Source organism: Dasypus novemcinctus, chromosome 5, assembly GCF_030445035.2.
Source record: "Dasypus novemcinctus isolate mDasNov1 chromosome 5, mDasNov1.1.hap2, whole genome shotgun sequence".
In the NCBI taxonomy this organism is placed as follows: Eukaryota; Metazoa; Chordata; class Mammalia; order Cingulata; family Dasypodidae; genus Dasypus; species Dasypus novemcinctus.
In genome coordinates this window covers 158864051-158890754 of record NC_080677.1, presented here as the reverse complement: position 1 = coordinate 158890754, position 26704 = coordinate 158864051, and the positions used below count along the sequence as shown (strand labels likewise).

General features: G+C 42.1%; 1 protein-coding gene across 1 annotated transcript in view; it reads left to right on the top strand.

Annotated features, from left to right (window-relative positions):
- The window catches only part of MYO3A (myosin IIIA), a 227632-nt gene that overhangs the window by 65942 nt on the left and 134986 nt on the right, over window positions 1-26704 (top strand). The window contains exons 8-10 of the mRNA XM_058297804.2: window positions 3910-4055; window positions 7093-7158; window positions 10840-10995. Coding sequence (XP_058153787.1) covers window positions 3910-4055; window positions 7093-7158; window positions 10840-10995 — 368 coding nt within the window. The remainder of the gene's footprint in view (window positions 1-3909; window positions 4056-7092; window positions 7159-10839; window positions 10996-26704) is intronic.

Sequence of the window (26704 nt, the reverse complement as noted above, 5' to 3'; positions counted from 1 at the left end):
TATATTAATTAACTCTATAAATGCTACATTTTCCAACTTAATTTTTCTCATATGTTAATTTATAGTTACAGAAAGCCATTATTATATGGTTAAGTTGGCCATTTAGTAAAAATTATTTTGATTAGTTGATCTTGGAGCCATTTTAATCTATGAGTGAAGGAAAATATTTTTATGTACCTAAAATTTAATTACCAGATTATTAAATGAGTCAATAATCAAAACTGATTCTCCTTAATATGAAATTACTAGACAGTAATTTTCTAAATCATTTATTATTTATAAGTTTACTATAGCACAAATAGAGTTTGAAAATGCTTTGCTTAGTAAAATAATGGACATTATGTAAAAGAAAAAAGGTTCATTGTGACCTTGTCAAGCTAAAATGTACTTGTTCCTTCTAGATTTTGTGCATAATGTATTCATCTCTAAATCCAAAGTGTTTTCCAATCTGTGAATGACTGGCAAAATTTCAATAAATTCCCATTTATCTAGAATTGTTGAAGAAGAGTAAATTTTGAAAGACCAGCTCTCTAGTTAATGAAGACATCTATATTACCACCCCTATGTTATTAACCATAAATATCTAGGAATTAGAAAGCAGTAAGGTAAACAAATATAAATACAGTCACCATAATTCAACTGTTAATGGCTTAGAAGTATTTTAGGGCTTCATGGCAAGCGTTTTTAGGTCAGATATTATTATTTGTTGAAAAGTGGAATTCTTGATTTAGGATTTTATAAATCAAATTCTGGACAAAGGTAGCAAAAGTTGATTATGTAAAGCCATCCTGCCCGAACTGGTATTTGTGTACCAGCAGAAAGGGGCAAGAAAACAGTGGTAGGTGATGCCGTAATTTAATGCACAGACTGGGACACTTTGGAAAGTGAATGGGCGTGTTTACAATAACTCTAGGACAACAAGCGTCCTCCGAGAATATCCCTGGCAAACTGGCACAGAAACTTACCCTAACCTATGGGGAGATATTCTTGGAATGTGTGAAGCCAAAAAAATGATGCATGACCCCAAAGCAACAACTTTACGAGGGAAAAAATGAGTGAGGCCAATATATCATTTTCATACAAACACAGACAAAAATATATTATACTTCAGAATAGGCATTTCATATGATTTTAACAGCTTTATTGAGTAATAATTCATATCCAGTACAGCTCACTAATTTGTACAACCTAGTGTCTTTCACAGGGTTGTGCAACCATCACCACAATCTAATTTTAGAACATTTATTCCCCCTAAAAGAAACTCCACCATCATTAGCAGTTACTTCCTTTCCCAACTTCCCCACCTCTATCTTCTAGGCAACCACTAAGTTACTTTCTTTCTCTTTGGTTTTTCCCATTCTAGACATTTCATACAAACAGAATCATACAATATGTGGCCATTTTTATTGGCTTCTTTCTCTCAGCATAGTGATTGCAGGCTTTATCCATGTTGTAGCTCGTATCTGTACTTCATTCCATTTTTGTTGCCAAATGTTGTTCTATGATATGGACATACTGTATTTTCTTCATCCATTCAACAGTTTATAGACATTCGGGTAAACCTGCTATGAATATTCATCACATGAATTTTTGATATAAAACTTGGAACTCATGCTTGTGCCCTGTACTTTGGAACATGCTCCCTGATTCCAGCCTAACTGTTCACTCTCCCGTGACATTAAAAGTACTAGGGTAGGACAGGTTTAGAAACACTAAGATGATGTCCCCATCAAACCGATTCCAAGTTGGAAACTATATTTTTCTTCATGTGTGTGTGCACATGTATGTATGTGTGTACAATGCATGTTATAGGCAAGTGTATATGTATATATTGTGATGTTTGTATATATGCATATGTATGTGTATATATACATACTGTGTACATATAGATGCACAGTATATGCATGCATGTATGTCCCTATTTTTGGGTGGACTTTTTTGGTCCTTTTTTTCCTTGTGTGTTGTGTCCTCATCTTTTTGGTGAGTTGCTTCCCCATGCGGGAGCCGCACAGGTCTGGGATGCCTTTTTTCTTCATTTTTTACAAGGAGGTCCCAGGGATCGAACCCAGGTCCTCCATGTGGTAAACAGGAGCTCAATTCCTTGAGCCACAGCCACTTCCCTGTACTTACTTTTCATTGGCTTCTGGGTGCCTGGAATTGGCCTGGCTCCGAGCCTCCTTATCTGTGTGTTTGTGGCGATCTCATCCTGAGCAGGCCCCAGGACCGCCCCACTCGCGTGCTCCTCCCGCGGGGCTTTCCCACCACCCATCTTCCCGCCGCCTCCCTAGAAGCACCATTGTCCCACGTTCTGCGCATACTGCGGCCTTCCTTTTATTTTCTCGTCGCACCCATTTGTTTATACCTCAGCTATTTCATGTCACTGCTATTGGTGTCAAGTAAGAAGTGGGATGTATTTAGGAAGGAGTGGCCTTCTTGGATGGTGTGCGTGAAAGCTGCCACCTAACCCCCAGCGTGCCCACACACCGAGCTCTCTGTGTGTTCATCTGATGCCCGGTGGCGTCGGGAAGATGAAGTATTGCTCCAGCGGGGTCTGGATGCTTTCACTTTACCTGTCATATCACAGTCAGATGAAGCAACCCGAACCCACTACCACTCGCAAACTGTTTTTATTTTTTGTGATGGGTTGGCAGTCACAAAAGAAAAAAGAAAAAAAAACGGTTTTTAAAATGGAAAATCCAGTTTCCTTTTTGTGGAAATTTTACAATTTTATTTGCATATTTAGAAATATATTATGAAGGAATGATGCAATAATTCTGCAAAATAGTGTTTTATAAAATGGCAGAAAGTAAAGCTGCCCCCTTTTTTCCTTGTCTCTCAATTACATCACTGGATTAGTGACTTTAAAAAAACTGGATGCAGTTTTAGAATTTGTTGAGGCCCCCGATAAGCTGTTAGGAAATGCTTGTTTTTATTCAGTCTCCTTCTCCTTTACTAATGGTCAGCTCCTGTGTGCATCCTCCAGCCTGGCTGGTCACTCCCCTGGGTATCGTGGCCTCTTAATTGCTGTAAAAGTTCAAGGCCATTTAACTAGACTGCCTTTGAGTTTGTTTTTCTTCATCTCCTTCACTCTCAGTTCTTTCAAGATGTCTTCATCTTTCCTGAAGTAAAGGCCTCTGGTCACCCATCAGATGTTTACGAGCGGATGGGGTAGGGGCAGGGAATGGGGCTTGAATTGTACGGAGTCTTTATTTGGGATGATGGGAAGGTTTGGTGATGGATGGTGGTGACAATGGCACTCCATTGGGAATGAGGTTAGCAGTACTGAATTCTATTTCTGAATGTGATTAAGAGGGAGAATTTTAGGTTGTGTATTTGATACTAGAATAAAAACTTAAAAAGATCATAGGACTGTACAACAAGGTGAACCCTACTGTAAATGATGGGGGATAGTTACTAGTACAATTATAAAAATGCTCGTTCATGAATTGTAACAAATGTACCACATTAATGCAAAGTGTTAATGATTAGGGAGTGTATGGGAACTTTATAGTTTATGCATGATTTTTCTGTAAACCTGAAGCTTCTCTAATTAAAAAAATTCTAAAAAAATATTTATGAGTGACTTTCATCATGCCATTTTCAGCTCTGCGTCAATCCCATCCTTTGGGAACATTGCTTCTTTCCCTCTTCCGTTAAGCATTTTGAAAATCTTCCTTTTCATAGTTTCTTGCCTTAGTTTGCAAACGTGCTAAGGCATTCTCTGTCTTCAGATAAAACACAGTAATACTAATTTGATCTTTTACTCCCCCAAACGACTATCTCTATCTTTATTCATAGCTGTGTGATCAGTGTTAACAGGTGCTTTTTGTTCTGGGCACTTGGCTATGTGCTCGTTCAAGTCCACTAGTTGCCTTTTTATCGATTGACGAATTTTGTGTTTTCTGCCAGGTGATAGCATGTGAGCAGCAGCTGGACACCACCTATGATGCCAGATGCGACACGTGGTCCCTGGGAATCACGGCCATTGAGCTGGGGGACGGAGACCCTCCGCTTGCAGACCTGCACCCCATGAGAGCGCTCTTCAAAATCCCCAGGTCAGAGGGCTGGCGCCTGGTACAGGGCGTGCCACCCAGAATGTCTGCGGGCAGCCTCTGCCTGCTCACTGTGCTCACGGGGAGCACCGAGCGAAGTCCTGCCGTGGGGTGGGAGAGACACAGGGTGGCCTGGAATCTCCTCCGACTCCTGCAGTACAGCGCCTCTGTCCAGCAGGTCATGTCCCTGATCAGAGCGAAAGGGCTTTCCCTTGGTGACCACTGTGCCCTCCTCTCTCCTGCTGGGCCATGGTCTCAGAACACAGCAGTGGATCCCCCTCTCCCCCTCTCCCAAGGGACCAGGGCACCTGCTCCCTAACCAGGCAGCAGGGATGTTCTTCGCCTCACTCTGCTTCTAGTCGTTTCACTACCGGCTAAGAGTCTTTGTTCAGAACTTTCAAACATTATGAAGAAAGTTACAAATTATAAGCATCAATAAAATAAAAAAATCTGTTAATCATGTGAATATACTCAAGATTTGAATATATTAATATAAAAGCCTAAACTCAGAAGAGTGACCTCTGGGGGGCCACGGAAGCCCTTTCCTATGGCGTCCCCTCCCAGTCAGCATGATTATCAGCAAGCTTTCCTCTACTTACCCTGTTGCTCGTTACTATAAATTTTATTTCATATATATTTTCATTAGTTCCTATTTATTTCAGGAGACCGAGGTGAAAAGACTGCCTGTCTTAATTAAGAATGTGTCATCTTTCAAAGCCCCTCTTAAGGATTTTGCCCATTACCCTCATTTCAATGGAGAACACACAGCAGGCCTGTAGCAGGGGACTCAGGGTGGGTGGTAGACTGGTGGGTTACAGCTTTTACCACCCTCTCCAGGAAACTAAATTTTGTGGTCCCAGAACTACGAGAACACAAAGTCATATGTAGAAAGCCCTGGAGGAGTGTTCTGGCTCTAAAGAAAAAATGTTCTTATGCTGTATTTATTTGTAGAATGGATTCATTTTTAATATTTAACATGTAATTGAGTTAGGATAGGAGCAAAGCGTTTGGATTTGCATGTAATTTTACTTTGAAATTTCCTGTTCTAGCTATACGTGCACCTAGCAATTTCAATATATATCTCAGTAAAATACACTGTTGATTTTGTTAGTGGGAAAACAGGTCACAGAAAAGAAAGGAAAACCCACTCTGTACCAAGTCCAAGACATTTCATTCCATTTGAGGACAACAGAGGCACACGGGTCTCTCCCTCCTCCTGCTGCCATGCGCTGTGTAAGACGAGCGCAGCGCCTCCTGAGCCGTTTTCCACCTCGGCTTAGCCCATCTGTGTGGCCTCTTGTCACCCTCACGGTGATGCTACAGGGAGGAGGCGTGACTCTGCCTCGGTTTCCTAGGGTTGCTCTAACCAAGCACAGTGACTTGAAAGAACAGAAATGCCCCCTCTCATGGTTCTGGAAGTTTAAGTTCAAAGTCACGGGGTCAGCCGGGCCAGGCTCCCTCTGAATTCTGGAGGGGAGAGCCCTTCCTTACCTCTTCCAGCTTCGTGGTCGTGGTGACCCTGGCGTTGGGTGGCGTGGAGCTGCCTCCGCCTCCCCGTGGCCTCCTTTCTTGTCTCCAGCTCCACATGGCCATCGGTCCCCCATCTGTCTGCCTCCTCTCCCCTTCCTAGAAGGACCCCGGCGTGCTGATGAGGGCCACCCTAATCCACTTTGGCCTCAACTTTAGAGAATCACATCTCCAAAGATTTTGTCCCACTCGTGGGACCAAGGGTGAGGACTTGAACATGTCTTTTGGGGACATACACTTCAACCCAAAGCAACCCCGGTAATTGATTGATTGACAGATAGACAGACAGACTGACCCTAGAGCAATAGCGTCGCCTTAGCTCTTAATATTTCTACCACTGGTATATCTCTGAAATGAGATTCTAAGAATACTAACTATAGAAATAACTAAGAAAAAAAGGAATTTAAAAGTTACCCGGCATAAAAATGTTCTGAAATCATCAAAACTTTATTCTACTCCAAGCAAGCCAATATATCTCTTGAAAAGTAAATTCTCAAGAGAACAAGAAACAAAGCAAAAATGGTGGAGGAAAGAATTCCTTCTTTTAATGTGCAAATCAGCAATCTTCAAAAGAGTCCTGAGGGTTGTAAAATGAGCTTCAGGGGGTGATCCGTGGTAAATAAGTAGCTGCACTTTTCTTTAATGAGCCTGTACAAACTGTACATTAATTTCATTATAAGCTATTTAAGGAGTAATGCAGAATGGAAGACAAAGTATTCCATCCCACTAATGAAAACAAAGAGCTGTTAGAATTAACATAAAGCAGCACTTCAGCAAATTCAACTATCATGTGATCAATGTGGCTTGATTACCGAGTCGGAACAGCCTCATTTTCTAGCAGCGTTCCTTTGTATTCACAGACGTGCCAACAGAGAAAAGATTTGTTCAGCTTAAAATGAAAGGAATTAATAACAAAATCGTTTTAAGTGGCATTCAGAGTTTTATAGCTAATAATATTCTGCAGTTCCTTACTTTTGTACCACTGTCTTGCCACGTCTCCGGTTTTACAACAAAATAAGCCAACAGTTTCCGAAGGCCTTCAGCTGCCCCTTTCTGCGCAGTTTCTACCACATTCTGACCAGCTCTCCTTTCAGGTCACCTCTGTTTGTCCTGGATATTCCTCAGGGACTTGTGGAACACAGGGTAAAAAATCTTTTCTCCGGTATTCCTTCTTTCTCTTCTGCTAAGTATTGATGTCTTTCCTTAGGGCTCCCAGGTAAAAGCAAAAAGATTCCTTGGGGGGAAAGAATTAACAGTTGGAAAAATTGGGTCATATATTAAGTGCCTTCAGAGAAGCAAGGAACCTGTCATTTTATATAAAGCATGATTAATAACTAATTACCTGTCTTTGAATTGAGAAATGATGGCAGTACTCCATGGTTCTTGCAGAACCTGGGAGTGTGTTGATGCGTTTGCTCAGCCGGCTCTGCCTCTCATTGCCGGAATGACCAGAGTGCACAATCCAATAGAAAGACCAGTGTGTACTATCCAACCTTGATTTTCATTTTTCTAGGAATCCACCTCCGAAACTAAGGCAGCCCGAGCTGTGGTCAGCAGAATTCAATGATTTCATTAACAAGTGAGTAGCGATAGAGTCTCTAAAAATTAAAAGTGAAAGATTATGCTGCTATAACTTTGAAATGTGCCTTTACAACAAAACCATGCTACTGAATCTCCTCCTTGTTTCTTATCTGTTAAATAGCTTCAGAGGTTTCCATAATTTTTTTTTCCAAACAAGCATTTGTAGTGTCTTCTAAATGTTTGGTGAAGTCATAAAGCTCAGATAATGATCTTAAAGCCATGTTTATTCATTTATCCATCACTGTACTTTTGTGGACAGGTCATTTTCCATGAACCCTTTCTTCTGTCCACACTGTTTGCCCTTCCCACTTCCCTTACCCACAACTGAATAACCACCTACGAAAGAATGAAGTTGAACCCCTATTTCACACCATATACAAATATGAACTCAAAATGGATAAAAAAGGGAAGCAGATGTGGCTCAAGCGATTGGGTTCCTGTTTACCATGTGGGAGGTTCAGGGTTCAAGTCCTAGGGCCTCCTGGTGAAGGCAAGCTGGCCTGCACGGCGAGCTGACCTGAGCAGAGAGCTGGCCCACATGGAGTGCTGGCCCACATGGTGAGCTGGCCTGCACAGCAAGCTGGCCAGAGCAGAGAGCTGGCACAGCAAGATGATGCAATGAAAAGAGACACAAAGGAAAGACAATAAAAGATGCAGCAGACCAGGTAGCTGAGGTGACATGAGATTGAGCACTTCTTTCTGACTCCAAAAGTTCCCAGGATTGGTTCCTGGTGCTGAGTTAAGAGAAGAAGCAGACACAGAAGAATGCACAGCGAATGAACACAGCAGAAAACAAGGGGGGCGAGGGGGAATAAATAATTTTTTTTAGAAAAGGGACCAAATACCTAAATGTGAGAGCACAAACTGTAAAGCTCTTAGAATAAAGGCTAAATTTTCATGACCTTGAATTTGGCAAAGGATTTCAGATATGACACCAACAGCATGAGCAATAAAGAAAACACAGATAAAGTGGATTTTGTCAGTTAACATTTTTCATTTGACAAATATTTAGCACAAGTGTAGCGCCTCCACATAACTGACCCGGAGCAGCAGGTCAAGCATTTGTAAATATCTGTCCCACAAATATCTGTTAAATAGCTTCTTCTGCAATCCTTTATTATGTCTTCACCTTTAAAAAAGAAGGTAAGGGATGACCCAGAGTTGTCATTGGGAGGCAGAGGTCATTAAGGTTTGCCATCAAACTCCACCTAGAAAATGTAGAAAGAAGGCAAAAAGACAGTGGAGGAACCTGCAGTACTCGAACATATTGCCATTATCCTTTTTCCTCCCAAAATTGTGTGCTTATTTTTATGAAAACAAAAGGCTTAGATTTAAGACCCAAGAAACCCAAGAAGGATTAAAAACCTGCTCTTTTTGTCTTCACTTGACTGGCATTCAAGAAACATTAAGCATTATACTGTGCACTATAGAATATTTAATAAACTGCAATCCAATTTCACAGATCTCTTAGGATAATCAGTGTTAACTTTGAATGGAAAGTGTGAATTCCCACGACTGATTCACAGTTACTCTTCTTGTCTGCAGCTCCTTAGTGGAACTTCTGCACTTCTTACAGGCTCACCTCTGAGAAACATTTCCTGGTTCCCCCAGGCAGGTAGCATTCTGCCCTCTGGGCTCACTGCGCTCCGTTCCTCTTCCTCTAGGAACTGCCACTTTTACTTAATCTGCCTGTTTAGAAGTCTCTCTCCCTGATTAGACAGTAAGCAATTCCTGGGCACAGGTATCATCATCTGTCTTCCTTAGCATCCCTGGGAAATGTCTTATCTGTCAAGCCCAATAAAATAAATGGCCAAATTATCATCCTGGAAGATCAGCAATACTGATTAGAAAATGGCACTGTTTGAACCAAGGCAGATTTCCCCCTTTTAAAAAATACCCCAATGACAGGCCAACTCTGATCAGTTTTCTGATAACAATGGAACCTTGGAACCTCAGGCTTGGAGGGAAGGGCAGATAGCCCAAACTCAAACCCAGGGCTTAAATCCTTCCCACACATGTGCGGTGAGTGACCCTTCAGTCCATAATCAGCATCCCTAATGAGAATAATTGTTTCCCCATGTGATTCATTCCACCTTTGAATAAACCTCACTGTTGGAAAATTCCTCCTTGTCCTGACCTGAAATCTGTTTCTCTCGTTTCCACCCATTGGTCTTAGGGTTTTTGCCCCCTCAGGACCACTGAGAATGAGTCTAAGCCCTTTACTAAATATTTGAAGACATATGTCGCGGCTGATTAAACATCCTTAGTTGTTCAGAAGTTCGTCCAGTAAGGTTTCGTGGACTCTCGCTAGACTTACTCTTTTTCATGAATGCCCTGATTGAACCTCTTAAGAGCCTTATTTGCATTAGCTTTTCTTCTGTCTGAGCACAGAAAAACACTCTTTGATGCAGAATTGCAACATCCTCAATGCACTCGCCACCTCAAATTGCGTAGCAGTTTTATCACATAGAAAGAAATAGATCAATTGAGGAGCTTTTAAAAGCATCAGTGAAGGGAAACTGAGGAGTTTATTTTAATTTTAGGTAAGCATTAAAACTGTAATGACTTCATTGTCTTCAGCAACTGACTTGTAAAAGAGATTTTGCAGTAGCAACAGAGTTTAATCATTGCTAGGCAATAAAGCATGCTTGGAGATTAGGAAAGTGGCATTTAGTTGAAAGTTAGTATCACCACAGCATAATCACTCACAGATGTGTGTGCCTGTGCAAATATTCATTTCATCATGTTGCAGTTTAACATTTGTTGAGATGTACTTCTCAAAGGAGAACATGGCTCTCTAGTGTGAGAGTGTTTTTTTAAAAATATCAATAAGAGTTTCAAAATTTTGTAACTTATTGTCTTAGTTTGCCATAGGGCTACTGATAAAAAGTACCAGAAATGGGTTGGCATTTTTTTTTAGGAGGTACTGGAGATTGAACCCAGGACCTTGTACATGGGAAGCAGACACTCAACCACTGAGCTACATCTACTCCCCAATGAGAATTCTTTTTTTTTTTTAATTTGTTTTGTTCTGTTTGTTTTAGGAGGTACCAGGGATTGAACCTGGGACCTTATACATGGGAAGCAGGCTCCCAACCACTTGAGCTACATCTGCTCCCTGGGTTGGCTTTTATAATGGGAATATTATTAGGGGAAAATCATGCATTTCCAAGGCCATGAAATGTCCAAATCAAAGCACCATCAGAGTAGCTTTCTCACCAGAGTCAGCTACTGGTGGGTCCTGGCATCCTGCCGTGTAGCAAGGCAAAATGGCAGCCGGTCTCTGGCGAGGTCTCTGCTTGCCCTCCAGACTCTACCAGAGTTTCTCCACAGGGCCAGCCTCTTGGGCACTTCATGCTTCAGCTTCAGTTCTTAGTGATCCTCAAGTCATCTCTCACACATGGCCGGGTCAACATGGCAGCTCTCTTTGCTGTGTGTGTGTCTCTCTATGTCTCCAATTGTATCAGAGGGCAGAGGTCCAACATGGCTCATACCTCACTGACTTAGGCTAATCAAAAGTCCTAAAGCAATCTAATCAAGGGCCCCTTAACTGAATTAATCAAGTCAAAGGGCCCCACACCCACAGGAATGGATTAGTTCAAGAACAGTCTTTTTTTAAGATTCACCAAATTCAAACTGTCATACTTACCAAATAATATGTTCTTTTTTGCCAGTGCAGGTGCTTGACTAAAGATTATGAAAAGCGTCCAACAGTGTCGGATCTTTTACAGCATAAATTCATTACCCAAGTTGAGGGCAAAGATGTGATGTTACAAAAACAGCTCATGGAATTCATTGACATTCATCAGCGCATGGGAGGCATGGAAAAAGCCAGGTAATCAAATAATACCTTGACTCAAAAAATCTAGATTATTAGAAAACTCTGAATAATTTTATAATGCAATAGTAGTTGGACAGAGGTGAGGGGGTTATTGGCAAGAAAACTGAATTTCAAATGTTGAATTGCATCCTGATTTTGGTAAAATTACTGACAATGTTGTAGATAAACTTTGTGCAATTTAAAACAGCTTCCTCAGAATAAGGAATGTGAACTTCAATAGATGATTAGTATTGGCTAATACCTGCTTATATTTTCTGCTTTTCTGTAAAGTAAGAGTTTGGGATTTTAAAACTAATATAAACCTTGAAGGATTTTTGGCAGTCTTATTTATTTGTATCATTTTCCCTGGTTTAATTAAATTCAAAAATCATTTTTAATATCCTTTGTCATACTTCCTATTTGTATTTTAATAATCTATATACAGTTTTTATAGCATTTAATGTGTTTTTTCGTATTGAAATATATGTTTGTTTTAGAAAATTGGAAGATACAGAGAAGTAAAAAATAAAATTAATCAGGTATAGGATTTTAATCTATAACATTTCTAGTATCGTCCTTATGAATGGATATACATTATAAAAAATTGTAATAATATATATATATGTTCTGGAGCCTGCCTTCTTTCACTTAATAGTAAATATCCTTATCATTAAATATCTTCCTTCTACCAGTATCATTAAATACTTCCTTCTACTTCCTTCTACCATGGCTCAACAGTATTACATTGCATGACTATTCAATGAGTGGCTTAAATAATTCTTTAATATTAGACATTTAGGATGTTATTGTTTCCTTAAGACAGATTTCTAGAAGTAGTACTCTTGAGTCAGAGTCATTTTTGCAACTTAAAATTACTCTTGAGAATCTTATTAGTTTTGTCTCAGGAACATGTCATTATTTAGGAAGCTGAGAGTAATGAGAAGACAATAGCACATAACTCAAAGGGCAAAACCCAGAAATACAGTTATAATACCTGTCATGGGCTTACATATTTAATTCCTATTTATTTAATGCCTACTGTGTGCCAGACACTATATTAGGGCTTTATTTATGTTATTAGGTAAGGTCACAACAACCCTGAGGAAAATGTCATGCAATTGCCCATTTTCAAAGCTAAGAAGAACTGGGGTTTGCAGAGGTTAATTGACTTGTGCGAGGTTGCGAAGGCAATGCATGCCTTAGCAGGGATCCAAATCCTATTCCCAGAGCCCAAGCTTTACACACATGGGTAAATGACCTCATGACTGCAAATGATCTCAGGACGTGGTAATCCTTTCTTCTGTGACTGGGCTGCCTTGCTGGAGAGACAGAACTAATATTCCCATAATGATGGGGAAAATTCAGGTTTTCAGTAAAGTAAATTAAAGTGCCAGAAAGAATGAAGCACAGTGTGGTTTATAGTGAAGAGGCAGTCATCGGCTCATATATGCCCATCGTTTTATCTTTGGGTGAGTACAATTCCATAGTCAGCACAACTCCTCATACTCACACCCTCCCAAACAAACAGTCAATAAACAAACACAGAATAAACAGAAATTTAGGTCTATCATCATTGGGTGAGGTGTTCAAGGTCAAGGCCAATGAAAGATTGAGATTTTACCTGACTTGCAAGCTAATGAGCTAGCCCATTACAGTTTGATGAATGCTGGCAGAAGATATGAGACTCCTGGATCAGAGACAAAGGATACTATTCCTCATGGCACAGATGGCAGCCTGAGTTTTTGTTCATGTTCGTTGCCCCATGAGCCCCATGGATGATGTAGGACAGCCCAGGTGGATGCTGTAGACTCAACAGGTTTACCTCACAGCAGGGGAACCCTGGGCTTAGGAAACCCAGTCTTTAAAGGGGCTACTAGCAAACCAACCCAAACTTTGCCCCAAAAGAGACATTATCTTTATTATCCTGAATATCAAGCAAAACTTTCCTCTGTCCCAGAGGGAGACATGCTCTTCATCTTCCAAGGCTGTCTGCTGTACAAACATCCTGGAAAATACAGTCTCGAACAAAACCTAATAAAAGATGTACAGAAACACTAGAGCCGCATTGTATTAGTCAGCGAAAGGGGTGCTGATGCGAAATAATGGAAATTGGTTGGTTTTTATAAAGGGTTTTATTGGGGTAGGAGCTTACAGATACCAGGCCATAAAGCATAAGTTACTTCCCTCACCAAAGTCTGTTTTCATGTGTTGGAGCAAGATGGCTGCCGATGTCAGTGAGGGTTCAGGCTTCCTGGGTTCCTCTGGGCTCAGCGTCTCCACAAGGTGAACTGTAAACTATGATGCTCTCTAGGCTTTGCCTCTCTCCACAAGGTCAGCTGTAGACTATTAGGCAAACAGCTCTGTCTCTCTCCCTGGGATTTCTGCCATGTCTAAGGAGCTGTCTCTATTCCTCTGTGTTGTTCTCCTGGCTCCAGCTTAAGGCTTCAGCATCAGACTCCAACATCAAAACTCCAACATCAAAAACCCTTGCATCAAAAGCTCCAACTCTGTCCTTTGCCATACCTTTTATCTGTGAGTCCCCACCCACAGATGGTGGGAACTTGATGCCCTAATGATGTGGCCCAGTCAAAGCTCTAATCATAACTCAATCACACCCAGTAATAGACCAGATTACAAACATAATCCAATATCTATTTTTGGAATTCGTAGCCATATCAAACTGCTACACCCACGGAGAATTGTCTCCCAACATTCATCAGCATTCAAATATGCTAAGTTTAATTGAACTACAGAACATTTAGATTTTAAGTCTGGTGTTCTAAGTTCTAGTAATAATAAAAAATTACATTTGTTGAAAACTATTATATAGTGCCCATTATGTTTGGTTCAGTACTTCTGTTTCTGAGTCACGAGATTTATTTTGTTTATCCTGTAAGTATTCAGTATATACTTTCAATATGAGAGCTCATGCCTTTCTGAATTAAGGAAAATTTTCTGTCATTATTTCTTTAAATATTGCTCTCCTCATCATCTTTATTTTTTCACTCCTAAGAGATAAATGTTGGAACCTCCTAATTTACCTTGCATGTCTTATAATTTGTCTTTCATATATATCATGCGTTTATCAATCTCTGCTGCATGAATTTTTCAGAATTGTTTTCCAGTTCACTAATTCTCTACTGGACTGAGCCTAGTTATCCTATATGCTGTCTTTTCCTGTTAATATCTATGTCAGTGTCTATATTTTTCATTTCTATAATTTCTCATTGTTTAATTTTCTTACCATTTTATTCTTGATTCTTATCTGGGTATCTTTATTTCACAGCTCTTTTTCTTTGTGAATAGAATTCCTTCCTTTTTCTCTTTGTCCTTATACTATTTCATAGTCATTTTCAGGTTTGCATTTCAACAAGGGTGAATTGTCCTAACTATTAAGTTCATTTCCTTCCTTAATATTTGGTTTCCATCTGTAGTTTAGAATTTTAGTTGGCTGTCCCATCTTGAGTGTAAGGATTTTATTTTTCTGTTTTACTTTTTCTTTCTTCCTCCATTCCCTTTTCATGTTTTAGAGATTTTGCAGTTGCTGCTATGTGGCTTCCAATGTCCCCAGTCCAAAGTCTTGTTGTCCATCATGGTTTGGAGGATATTGCAGATGAAAGATGATATATTCAAGTGGACAGTGATGACAAAACTCTGACCCATTCCCTGTAGCAGTAAATCCAGGACACGGACCAATACCTATAGAAATTGTTCCAAGAAAGCAAACCATAATCCTATAGTCAATAGACCCAAAATGGCCAGAACTTGATCAATAACTAACTGCATCCCTCGTTTTTGCTTCCATTTCCAACTTAGAACCAATGGAGGAGAGCCAAATCTGCTCCCCTGAACAATCACATAGGACACCTTCCTTCTGGTCAGACTGCTACCAACCTCCCCACGCCCACAGCTTCCCAGCTGTGATCTTCAGGACCACACCTGAGGTCTTCCCATTTTCCCCCTGGAGAAGTTTCCCACTCCCTTCTCTGCCTTGGTGTCTCTGCTAAACGCTAGTGATCGTGGCTGCTTCCCTTGCTAGAGCAGTCTCTAAATAATCAGCCTTTGTGGTTCTCACTTGGAGATTCTTCATTTATTTCCATGGGTATCTAGTCACAGAGCCAGTAGGCTCTGCTCCTACTGCCACCTCAGGCACCTGCCTTCACAGAAAAGTAAAAAGATGCAGTTTTTTCTTCTGTCTTCTTTTCAGATCCCCCTCACACCCCACACACACTGCAATCCCATTCTCTCAACCAAGCCCACGTCAGTCCAATTGTGGGGACTTGGGGTGGGACACTCTGGCTTCTTCATCCTCGTGACCTCTTCCTTCTGGGTCCTGAACTTCCCAAAGACCTGGAGCCTCTACCTCCCACCCCCATCCAGTGTGCATCTGCTCCGGTAGGGCCGCAGAAATGCTCTTCTGTTTTAGAGCATGTAGCTCTCTTTTTTTACCCTAGTTAAAAATACTTTTCAGAATATTTTATTTTTCACGTGTGTGTGTTTTGGGGGAGGGCCACCTGAAGCATTAGCCACTGCACCTCTTGACCACAAACCCTGGTCCCAGAGCTTGGGAAAGGGGAGGTGGTTTGCTCTTGGTATTCCTCCACTAGACCCCAAGTGGGAGATGGAATTGGGCAGAAGAAAAGAGGTTAGGGCACCAGTGTTAACTCCTTGGGAAGAACTAGTCTTCCTGAAGACCTTCCAGAATTATTTGATTTGTCACAGTTGCAGATGCTGGTGGAAATTGATCCAGAATTTGACTGTGCTAAGTCGACACAGCTCACTTGTGCTGAGTCTTTTTATGGCATGTGATGTCATCTTTTGGAATCAATCTGAAGTATGTGTTTGGCCTCATATTAAAATTATAAAATGTCAGGAGTCAACTTTAAAGAAGACTGTTCCACTATATGTTGAGTACAAGCTAATACTGTAAACTTCTTGATGGTGGAGGAGTGGGGTGTTGGGAGATTCCTGGAATGGATAGAGACCTGAACACAAGTCACTCTCAACTTTTCTGAGAAATAAGAGTGCATGTGCATGCAGGAGCTGCTCCTTTGATATGCACTTTGAACCATGGGAGCACATTTTTCACAGCAGTTAAAACTGACCACGTTAGAGTGCAGACTCAGTCTGTGAGAAATTTGAATTATAAAGCATTTCACAAACTTTATTTTTCAATCCTGGATTTTTAATATACGATTATCTCATTTAATGGGAGTAATTGAAATGTCCTGTTCAGCCTGACTAAAAACAATAGAAGCTGACTTAAAAAGAAAAGCAATTCAGTGGGAAGATATGGGACAGCTCAGAGATGTGAGAGCAAGAGGGAGGACCTGGCTCAGGCACGAAGCAAAAGAGGCAGATGCCTCTGGTATCCTTTCTCAAGCACCAGGTGCTGGGAAGTGGCCTCTGCTCTCCAACGCCCTGGCGTTTCCTACAGCCACACTGGTCTCTTGACTGCCATGGAGATGGAGAGTTCATGCAGGGCCATCATCCCCCCACCTGTGCTCAGGTCACAGGCCCACAAACCCAGTTCTGAGCAAGAGTCCCACCTTCCCACGAAGGAAGGCTATTTGGGGCATCTATTCTCCTGACAATGCAGACAGGTTCCTAAAATTCATTCTCTGACGTGTCTTGAACTTTTACTTAAACCTATTATGCATACTATGATTTGCGTTCCTTGTAAATAAAGGGGAAAATTTAGTCCATCATTTGCTTAAATGATAACACATTCTAAATGAGAGAAATTTCTTTTTGTGGTAGTTATGTTATCAACATGTTATCTTGAAAAGTTTATTTTGTAATAACATACAGAGCAAAATAACCGTAATGTTTTACTTGACATCCTTGATATGCTAGCAGTGGTTAACTTTGACATGTATAAATTGTCATATTTTGCACATAGTTTTTATGGGAGCATAAGGGAATATTTATAAAAATTAAGTAGATCAAACTTAGTTATTTCTTAGGCCAAAAATACTGACTTTATTTTGTGGCTGTATTGCAACTGATGGTCCTGGCATAAATGTTTCTCCAAACAGAATATAAGGCAACTTTGAGATATGTTAGCCAATGATAACAAAATGAAAAATGGTCCAACCATTCAGTATGGCTTAAGTCCCTGGCTCAAGCTTTCACTTCTTTATTTAGGTGTGGGGCTTTATGCCATGTAAATTGTCTCAAAAGGAAGTTTGATTTTATAAAAAAAAACGGAACAATGAAAAGAGAAAGTAGAAAAATCAATAGGAAGTAATAACAGGGTTCTTTCAGTGCGATACAAGGCCTCACTCCATTTTGCTTTCTATTTTCTGGGCAAGATCATTTTTCTCTAATGGCTCTGACTGATGGTGAAAATTACTCACCCTTTAGAACATTTAGCACTTCCCCTTACATGAGTCTTTTCAGATGCTCTCTGGGCCGCTGTTATAATAACCATCTTTTCAATCCCATCTCCACATGAGTGTTTCAAAGGCACTTCAAATTCAACGTGCCCAAAATTGAATTTATGCCATCCCACCCAAAATTAGTTCTTTTTCTATGTTCCTTTTCTTATTGGTGACCCCATCAGTCATCCCAACATGCCTATCAGAAATCTAGGGGGTTACCTTGACATATTTCCTTCCTCCTACATTCCATTTTTAGTCCATCATTAAGACTCAATTTCCGATGCCCCGAGCTCAGCCCTATAATCCTCGCTACCTTAGAAATCATGGATTAGGATGACATCTGTGAAGTCTCAACATTTAAATATTAAGGCCCTTGTGGAAAGCTCTGGTGAAGGTGCAAAGGGACCTGACAGCTTAAAGAGCTCTAGAGTCTGCACTCTCGGGGCTACTCTTAGTAGAAAGGACAACGACGAGTACATACATTACCAGAGACAAAGGGGGATCCTCAGTCCTGCAGAGGGATACTAAGCATGTCCTGTGAGAGTTCAGAGGAAGCAGAGGGTAGTTCTGTTAGCAGAAAGGAAGGCTTTCCAAGAGATGGCCTTAGAGTCAGCAAGCTAAGAAATGAGCTCTACTTAGTTCATTTAACTCCTTAAATGGAGTTAAAGGAGGTGAACTTATTAGTGGAAAGATCAGCCTGAGCAAAACACGAAAACAAGGAGATGTGCCCTCCGACAGGCCAGCACTGATTCTGGTTGTAAGGGGGAAACTCAAAAATCAGGTGGGAAGGACACACAGAGATGAGCAATCCTGGAGCATGGTAATGTCAGGCTGGGAGGATCACCCTGTGTTCTTTTTTTTTTTTTTTTTAAAGATTTATTTATTTTTATTTATTTCTCTCCCCTTCCCCCCGCCCCCCACAGTTGTCTGTTCTCTGTGTCTATCTGCTGTTCTTCTTTGTCTCCTGTTTTTGTCAGCGGCACTGGGAATCTGTGTTTCTTTTTGTTGCGTCATCTTGCTGCGTCAGCTCTCTGTGTGTGCGGCACCATTCCTGGGCAGGCTGCACTTTCTTTCATTCTGGGCAGCTCTCCTTATGGGGTGCGCTTCTTGCATGTGGGGCTCCCCTACGTGGGGACACCCTTGCGTGGCATGGCACTCCTTGCGCACATCTGCACTGCACATGGGCCAGCTCCACACAGGTCAAGGAGGCCCGGGGTTTGACCCGCGGTCCTCCCATGTGGTAGGCAGACGCCCTAACCACTGGGCCAAGTCTACTGCCCTGCCCTGTGTTCTTGACAAGCTCCATTGGGGAGGACCCAGCCTCCTGCCCCTTTCAGTGTCCTGTGTCCTGTGTACCATCTTCTCCATGGTATGCTGTGGACACACCAAGACAGACCACAGCAAGAATTCTGGAAGCACTTTGCTTGTTCCCTGTCTGACCATTTCTTCTCTGTGTTTCTCCCTAAGCATAAACTATGGTTTTGGAGGAGGGGGGAGTTAGTCTCCACTATGTTTCATCATTCTCTCTCCCTCAAAATGCCATTGGTTGGGACTTGTCTTCCTGCCACTTCTCATTCCAGATGACCTTGAGTAGGCTGCCCACCCCTGACTTGGGCCACCAGGGTGCGACCCCGCCCTCCATGGCAGCCCGCTCAAGCCAGGGACCCAGACAGGAAGTACCTGTCTTCGCCCAGCTCAGTGTATGTCAAGCCCCTTGCTCTGTGGATGAGATAAGAACTGTAGGTTCTCAAGCTAGCCCCAGATGCCAGAGAGCACGGCTTTGGAAACTAGATGACCTCGTGTCCACTGTTACCCAGATAGGAACCTCTCATGAGTCCAGAAAATGCAGACCGATAGTTCTAGAATCAAACTACAAGGTCAGGTGCTATGACCAGATCTAGTAGGTAGTCCAGAAGCAACTGTTCATGTAAAAATAACAGTAATGCTAACAAAGCCTGATGACTTTACTCAAACAAGGAATGTTTCTGATAAGCTGCCACAAGCAAGGCAGCTAGTGACTGGTGTTTGGCTGTTTGGAGGTAAAGGATCTATTGATAAAGATTGTTCTGTGTTTTGCAGGCTATTTCAGTAGAGTTGGGTGTGCATGTGTATATGTGCACTCATGTGAGTGCTTATATTGTAAGGAAAATTTCTTTTGGAAAATTCCAGACTTGGCTAAAATGAAGAGTAAAGGTCTCCCCAAAGCACATGCTAGGGGCAGTGCCTGTTCAAGTCGGAGTCTGCAGGGAGAGGCTGGTGAAGCTAGGGGCTGCAGGAGGACCAGTGAGGGCCAGGCAAGCTGGAAAAGAAATGGTAACTTATCCTCCTCACCTGGACTATTTCCTTATGCCTCCCCTCACCACCTTCCCTTCCAGAAAAGCTCCCAGAAAGAGAGCTAAATAGCTTTTAAGCCCTCCGGGAGTTTTATGAGGAAATTGAATAAGCGGTTGAACAAGCACTCCCTGGAGAAAGCCTTTGCAAATGTCCCTGCTCCTAAGTAGCATTAAATAAAGGAATTCCAACAAGCAGGAAGAGGCAGTGGTGAAAATGTACTCAAGAGCTGTAAATGAGTCCCAGCAGTAAATTACAGGGGTCCTTCCAAAAACAAAGAGTGAGGAAACATCACATTTGTACAACCCGCTGTCCACATTGACCCTCGTCCCTAGAGAAAGCTGAGCCCAGGAACCAAGACTCGTCCAGGCACACATCGGGCACGGGTATCGTGCTGCAGGAGAGCTGGGACCCCAGACCACTTGTCCTGGCGCCCAGGTCCGGTCCCATCTTTATCGCACTGCCTTCTTTCCCTCTCCGAGGAATCTTCATACCATCAGAGAGTGATGCCTTTGGAAGGGAACTGCTCAACTAGTTCCTTACCGTAGAGTTCAGGAGACCAAAGCCTGCAGGAACTAAGCCCCCCTGCGGGGACAGACGCCCCGGGTCGTAACCCAAATGCCCCGCTTTCCAGACCAGCCCTTTTCTTACGGTTCCTGTATTCCTCCCTCATAATCGAGGTCAGCCTCAGCAAAACTGCTGATGGGAGAAATTTTTGTTTTGGTTTTTGTTTGACTCACAGTGGCTATTTGAACTTAAATCTCAGCCTGTTTCTTTGAGCTCTTGCCTTTGGAGTTGGCATGACTGTGTAGCATGTTCAAAAGTCAAGGCATCCTTGCCCATGTTTTCCCTAGGGCCCTTTTCCCCCCTTTTACTAAGGGTGTGGAAGCAAGTAAGGTTAAAATACTTGAAGTCTCATTGAAGCTCCCTGGGATGTTTGGGATATAATCATTCAGGAACTGGATGTAAGTGATTCATTGGTGTGGGTAACAGGTGACCTGTTCACTTGTTTTGGAAGAGAGTTCTCGTCTCTGCAAAGAGTTTAGGGGTTTGCATGTGTTATTAGTGACCAAGTGATCAGCAGGACCAACAAAACTCTACATTCAGTGACATAAAAAGTCATAGACCCATTTTCTTCTTGTAGGTCTACAGTGCTCAGAGGCTCGGGATAGCCTGTTGCTTTAAGTCCTCTATGTTGCTTATTTTTCAGCCTTTAGTTTCCTTTAGCATTAAATGGCAAGTCCCCAGGGGCCCCAGCAGGGACTTCTCCCCATGTCCCCCTGCTGCAGCCCGTGGGGCAGCTAAACCTGCCAGGCATTTTCTGTCCTCTTCACTTTGGCTCAGCCAGTTTTCTCCTTGAAATCTGCCGCCCCCCCCCACTCTGTTCTTGGTTGCAGTGACATATCCCACACAGAGGGCTGGCCTAAACAACAGGAATGTATGGACTCTCAGTTTCAGAGGCCACAAGTCCCAAATCAAGGCCGTGCTTTCTCTCCAAAGCCTGTGGTGATCTGGCGCTCATTTGCCACAGTCCCGGGACTCCTGAGCTTGTGTCTCAGCCCTGCCACGTGGCCATCTCTACTTGGGTTTCCTCTGGCTTCTGGCTTGATAAGGCTTCCGGCACCGTCTTGATGCAGTTGGGCCACACCTGAAAACAGATTCTTAAAAGATCCTATTCACAAGCGAGTCCACACCTTAACTGATAATGCATCTTCAGAAGGTCTTATTTGCAAATGGTTCACATCCACAGGGACCCGGATTGAGTTTAAGAACATGTCTTTTGAGGGGTTCATGATTCAGTCTGCCACACTCACGTACATCAAAACCAATTTCCAAGTGTAAGGGCCTTGAGAAACCTCCCCAAATGCCCAAGTATGTGGTTACATTTATTTCCACTATGGTCATACTTCAAGCTAGACAGACCTAGAAACATGCTCCAATGACTCTGAGTCTCCCTTAGACCCAGCTGACTTGTCTGCAGAGTGGAAACATAGTAACGCATACCGTAAAGCTGTAAGGACAGGTGAAATCAGTTCCATGGAGCATAAAGTATGGCATGTAACCATGTTAGCCTACACCAACATGACTTCCTGGACAGCCACGTGCATTTGCATTTCGTGAATCTCAATCATCTTTCTGTCTCCAGTACAGAATCCAGTACTTGGTGTGTAGTAAGTGTGCAATAAAAGATACTCTTTTGAGTTGAGACATTTTAGTTGAGATCTGGAATAGAAATCCCTGATTTGGCTTTATATATTCAGTGGACACAATTAATAGTGTGTTTGGCTATTTGTTATATAACTATGAAAAAAATTAGGGATGCGATTAACATGGAAGATGTGAGGGTTTGAAGCTGGTTGGACCCCAGAAGATCATGTTCTTAAAGGATAATCTGTTCCTGTGTGTAGGAACCTATTGTCGGTGGGATCTTTTGATGACGTTACTTCAATTAAGGGTCTTTTGACTAGATTACTTCAGTAAGCCCAGGCCCAGGGTGGATCCTAATCCTTTTACTGGAGTCTTTTATAAATGGGATGAATGCAAAGAGAAACACACAGAAGTAGAGAAAGAAAGACAGAGGAAGCCAGAAGCTGAAGCAAGAAAACCTGGAAGAGGAGGGAGAGACCAGCAGATGCTGCCGTGTGCCTTGCCATGTGACAGAGGAGTCTAGTCATCTGGCAGCCAGTCTTCCAGGAGAAAGTATTGCCCGATGATGCCTTGATCTGCACATTTTCATGCTCTCAGAATGGTAAGCTTCCAAGCCTATAAACCCCATTGTTAAAAGCTGACCCATTTCTGGTATATTGCTTTTGGCAGCTTTTTAGCAAATTAAAATAAATGGTTTTTAATTATTTTTTTCTGGAGAAAACATCTATTTGCCTTTATAGTTCCTCTAGGTTAGGGGCAGAAGCCAAAGGAAGGTTTGAGGGAAGACAGAAGACAGACTTTATATTAACATCTCATTTGTTCCTAAAAACAACCCTATGAAGTTGCACAATCCAGGTGCTTTTCAGATCCTGCCATTGAGGCAGTGCTAGCAATCACAGAGCTGGGAAAACACCCAGGTCTCCAACTGCCACCTCAGTGCTATTCCTTGCAGTTCAGTTATTCATAGAGTGGAATCCAGGAGATCGTTTGGGGGTAAATCCTATGCTTTAGAGGTGTTCTGCTAGTGGAAGTTATGAATTGGATGCATTCAGCTAAACCCTTCTCCCAGACCTTTAAAACCAATACACATGCTTCTAAGTCTTAGATATAGATGCTGGCCCTTGCAAGAGATTGTGTTTTTTTTCTGTCTGGAGCCCCCTTTTATGGGGCTCAGACTCTGATTATCACTCTAGTTTTACCAAATATTCATATGCCTCAGCTTCAACTTTATCTTCTGCTTCAAAACCTTATTTCTCTGCCTGCCAACCAATGGAGACTTCTGTTTTGATAAGCACTTTGGTCTTCTCTGTTTCTGAATTCATTTGAAGGATCATGAGTTTTAGCTTACTTATAAACATGACCCTTGCTTACTTGTTTAAAATCAAGCAATACAGAATGAAGAAGTTTTTGAAATTTGCCCCAAACTCCAATACCAAGGCAAAAAAAAAAAAAAAAAAACACAAACATTTAATGAACACAACACCAGATTTATTTCTGCATATGTAAATAGTAATATAAGTGAGATTTTTCCAAGTGTGGGATTATATTACAAATACTATTTTTAGTGACCTTTATGTTGAGATAATGGTAGATTTACATGCAGTTGTAAGAAATAATACAGAGAACCTGTGTACCATTTACTCAGTTCCCCCCACTGGAAACATTTTACAAAACTATTTTTAAATAAAGATTTTACAGAAATTTAAGAGAAGAAGAAGAAACTAAAGTGAAAATGAAGATATTCCCACACTTCAGACAAATATTGATCTTTTTTCATCTCAAGAGTTATTGGCTTCTTCTAAAGCAGGGGTCCTTAACCTTTTTTGTTCTATAGACCCCTTTGCCGGTCAGTTGAAAACCACAGACCCCTTACTAAGGCCTCACTATACTGGGTATTATTTAATAAATATCACACCCGCACCAACATGTCCTCACAAGCATAACATTTTTTTTTAATTTCAATTTTAAGAAGCCCTGTTCTAAAGGTTAAAAAGTTAGATTCATTATGATTCACTGTCTCCTTTCTCTGAAGGGTGAAATTAGCACAGGTATATTTCCTATCATCTTCTTCACCACCACATCCTGGTATTGTTAAACTATTCTTTTAGATTATCAAGTTTTAACATCTATGTCTTTTTTACTAAAGCCTCTTCTAAGTTCTTTATTTTAATTATTCTCTTAAGGAGCTAAATTGTGTCATCTGGTGGTGATTAGCATCTTCAGTCAGTTGACTTGAAGGTAGGGAGATGGCCTTCATAACATGGGTAGGCCTTGCCCAAGCCCTTGGAGGTCTCAAGAGCAAGAACCGGGAATTCCAGTGACCAGAAGAAACTTGGACTCAAGATTTCATCATTCTTAGACTTTTCAGCTTCTGACCTGCCCTATAGAAATCAGACTTGGCAGCCCCCACAATCACGTGAGCTGATTCCTTATAATAAATTATATAAATGTACACACACACACACACACACACACACCCATTCTGTTGGTTCTAATTAACCCTAATAACACAGGCTTCCAGCCATCTCCACCAAGTACCAGCTATATGAGTGAAGTCATCTTTGACCTTCCAGACCAGCCTGCCACCAGCTAAATGCCACTGCATGAGCTTAGTTGATGCCACATGGAGCAAAAGAATCCCCCATCTGTGAGTCCTGCCTGAATTCTTAACCTACAAGACAGTGAGATAGAATAAAGATGTTGTTGCTTTAAGCTGCAAACTTTGGGAGATAATTACTACATGGCCATGGGTAACTGGACAGGATATGATTCCCATGGAAATAACTGATGTTTACAGTATTGATGTAGCTTAATACCTTCGGGTGACTTGTGCAACCAAAGTCCCACCTGAAATCTAAGAGGGATTTAGACATGACTGGCCAACCAGTCGGAGATTCTGTTCACATACGGGGATACCACAGAGGGGGCTGTGGGAAAAGAGCTGAGACTGCGTCCATTTTGAGGATCCAAGGATTCCCAGTGGGTAGTGGATTGGCCAAGAGGAAACTTTTGCCAGAGGTGAGTAGTCTTCTGGTTGATGACAAATGCCAAGAAGAAGGACATAAGTTTGAACGAGGAGCAAGTCCTTGGTGGTTGGAAGGAAGTAAGTCCTCTGACTACAAAGTACTGGCTGTTGATGAAAGCCACCCCAAGCCCAGCTCAGCCCTCTGAGTGTGAATCTGTATCCCAAGGAAGGCTTGGGTTATAAGTGAAGCTGAAGGAGCTGCTCCATTCAGCCTGAAAGCAGTGCCAGCAGGGATGCCTGGCCTGTCTCTATCAGACATGGAGCACGAAGGGAAAAGACACATCATCTCCACTTCCCAAAGTTCTCCTGGGGGAGTGGAGCAGAGAGGACAGCGGCCTTGCACACAGTAAACACATCCACTGTGCCAGAGCATCGGCAGCAGAGGAATCGCATGCCTGCAGACCACTGCAGAGGACTGTGAGCAGATGGCCAAGGCCTCCATCTGCCGAGCAGCAGCGAGCTCCCAGAGGGGCCAGTGGGAGGCCACCACCGGCTACCCAGCAAACTGGGAAGGAGACCAACGTCCAGCCAAGGGGGAGCTGAGGAAGAGTGGTGTCTCCCCAAAGCAAGCTTGCCCATGAGCCTTTATGAGACATGCTTAGAGGGGCCATGTAGAGGGAAGTCCTAGGTTAGCATGGGACAGCAATGAGCCAGGTGACTTTGATTTTGTGCCCGGACGTGGAGTGGAGTGGCCCACCCTGCACAAGACACCATTCGTATCACCTTCCCTGTGCCGCCCACACCTCAGAATGTGGTGACGCAACGTGAATGCTGTCCCCTGGTGTTGTGTGGTGGGAGCCTGGGAAAATTCTGAGTCCTTTTGCTCTTACAGCCCCAGATAGATCACCATCTGTGATATTAGCTCTGCACGTGTACCATTAGCACAATCAGAGCATTGGAGCCAGTCAAAAGTTGTCCCTGGTTCATTGTTTATGATCTGGTTCTCAATTTAGCTTGAAAAAAATCTGTCCTCCTACATTTTGTCACATAAAATTGCATTTACATAAAAATACATTCAGCAGATCTATACAAAAATGAAATCCTGTAATGTTGTCCCAAAGTTCCTATAGGATACGTTACCAGTAATCTCCTCAGCATTTTCAATATCAATCAACTTAAGATTATTTTTCCTTATTATTTGGTATTTATAGAGAAATTCAAATTTTACCAACTATTAGAACTACTTTAGAAACTCTGAACATTTATAGCAGATTCCCAAATTCCTATAATGCTGATGCTTCCAAGGATGTTTTAGAAATTATTTCTTTTATTGATAGCATTACTCATTTTTCGCTATATTTAACTAAAATAAATTCCTTACTTATTTTTGAAATAGTTATACAACTTCTTAAAATGTTATAATTATTTACTCTAAAGAAGCTTTTAAAAATGATCTCAGGGAAGCAGACTTGGCCCAGTAGTTAGGGTGTCCGTCTACCACACGGTTCAAACCCCGGGCCTCCTTGACCCGTGTGGAGCTGACCCATGCGCAGTGCTGATGCGCACAAGGAGTGCCGTGCCACACAGGGGTGCCCCCGGCGTAGGGGAGCCCCACGCGCAAGGAGTGCGCCCTGTAAGGAGAGCTGCCCAGCGTGAAAGAAAGTTCAGCCTGCCCAGGAATGGTGCCGCACACACGGAGAGCTGACACAACAAGATGACGCAACAAAAAGAAACACAGATTCCCGTGCCACTGATAACAACAGAAGTAGACAAAGAAGAAGATGCAGCAAGTTGACGCAGAGAACAGACAACCAGGGCAAAGGGTGGGGGGGAAGGGGAGAGAAATAAATACATTTTTTTTAAAAATCTCATTTGATTTCTTAGAACAAATGGCCAT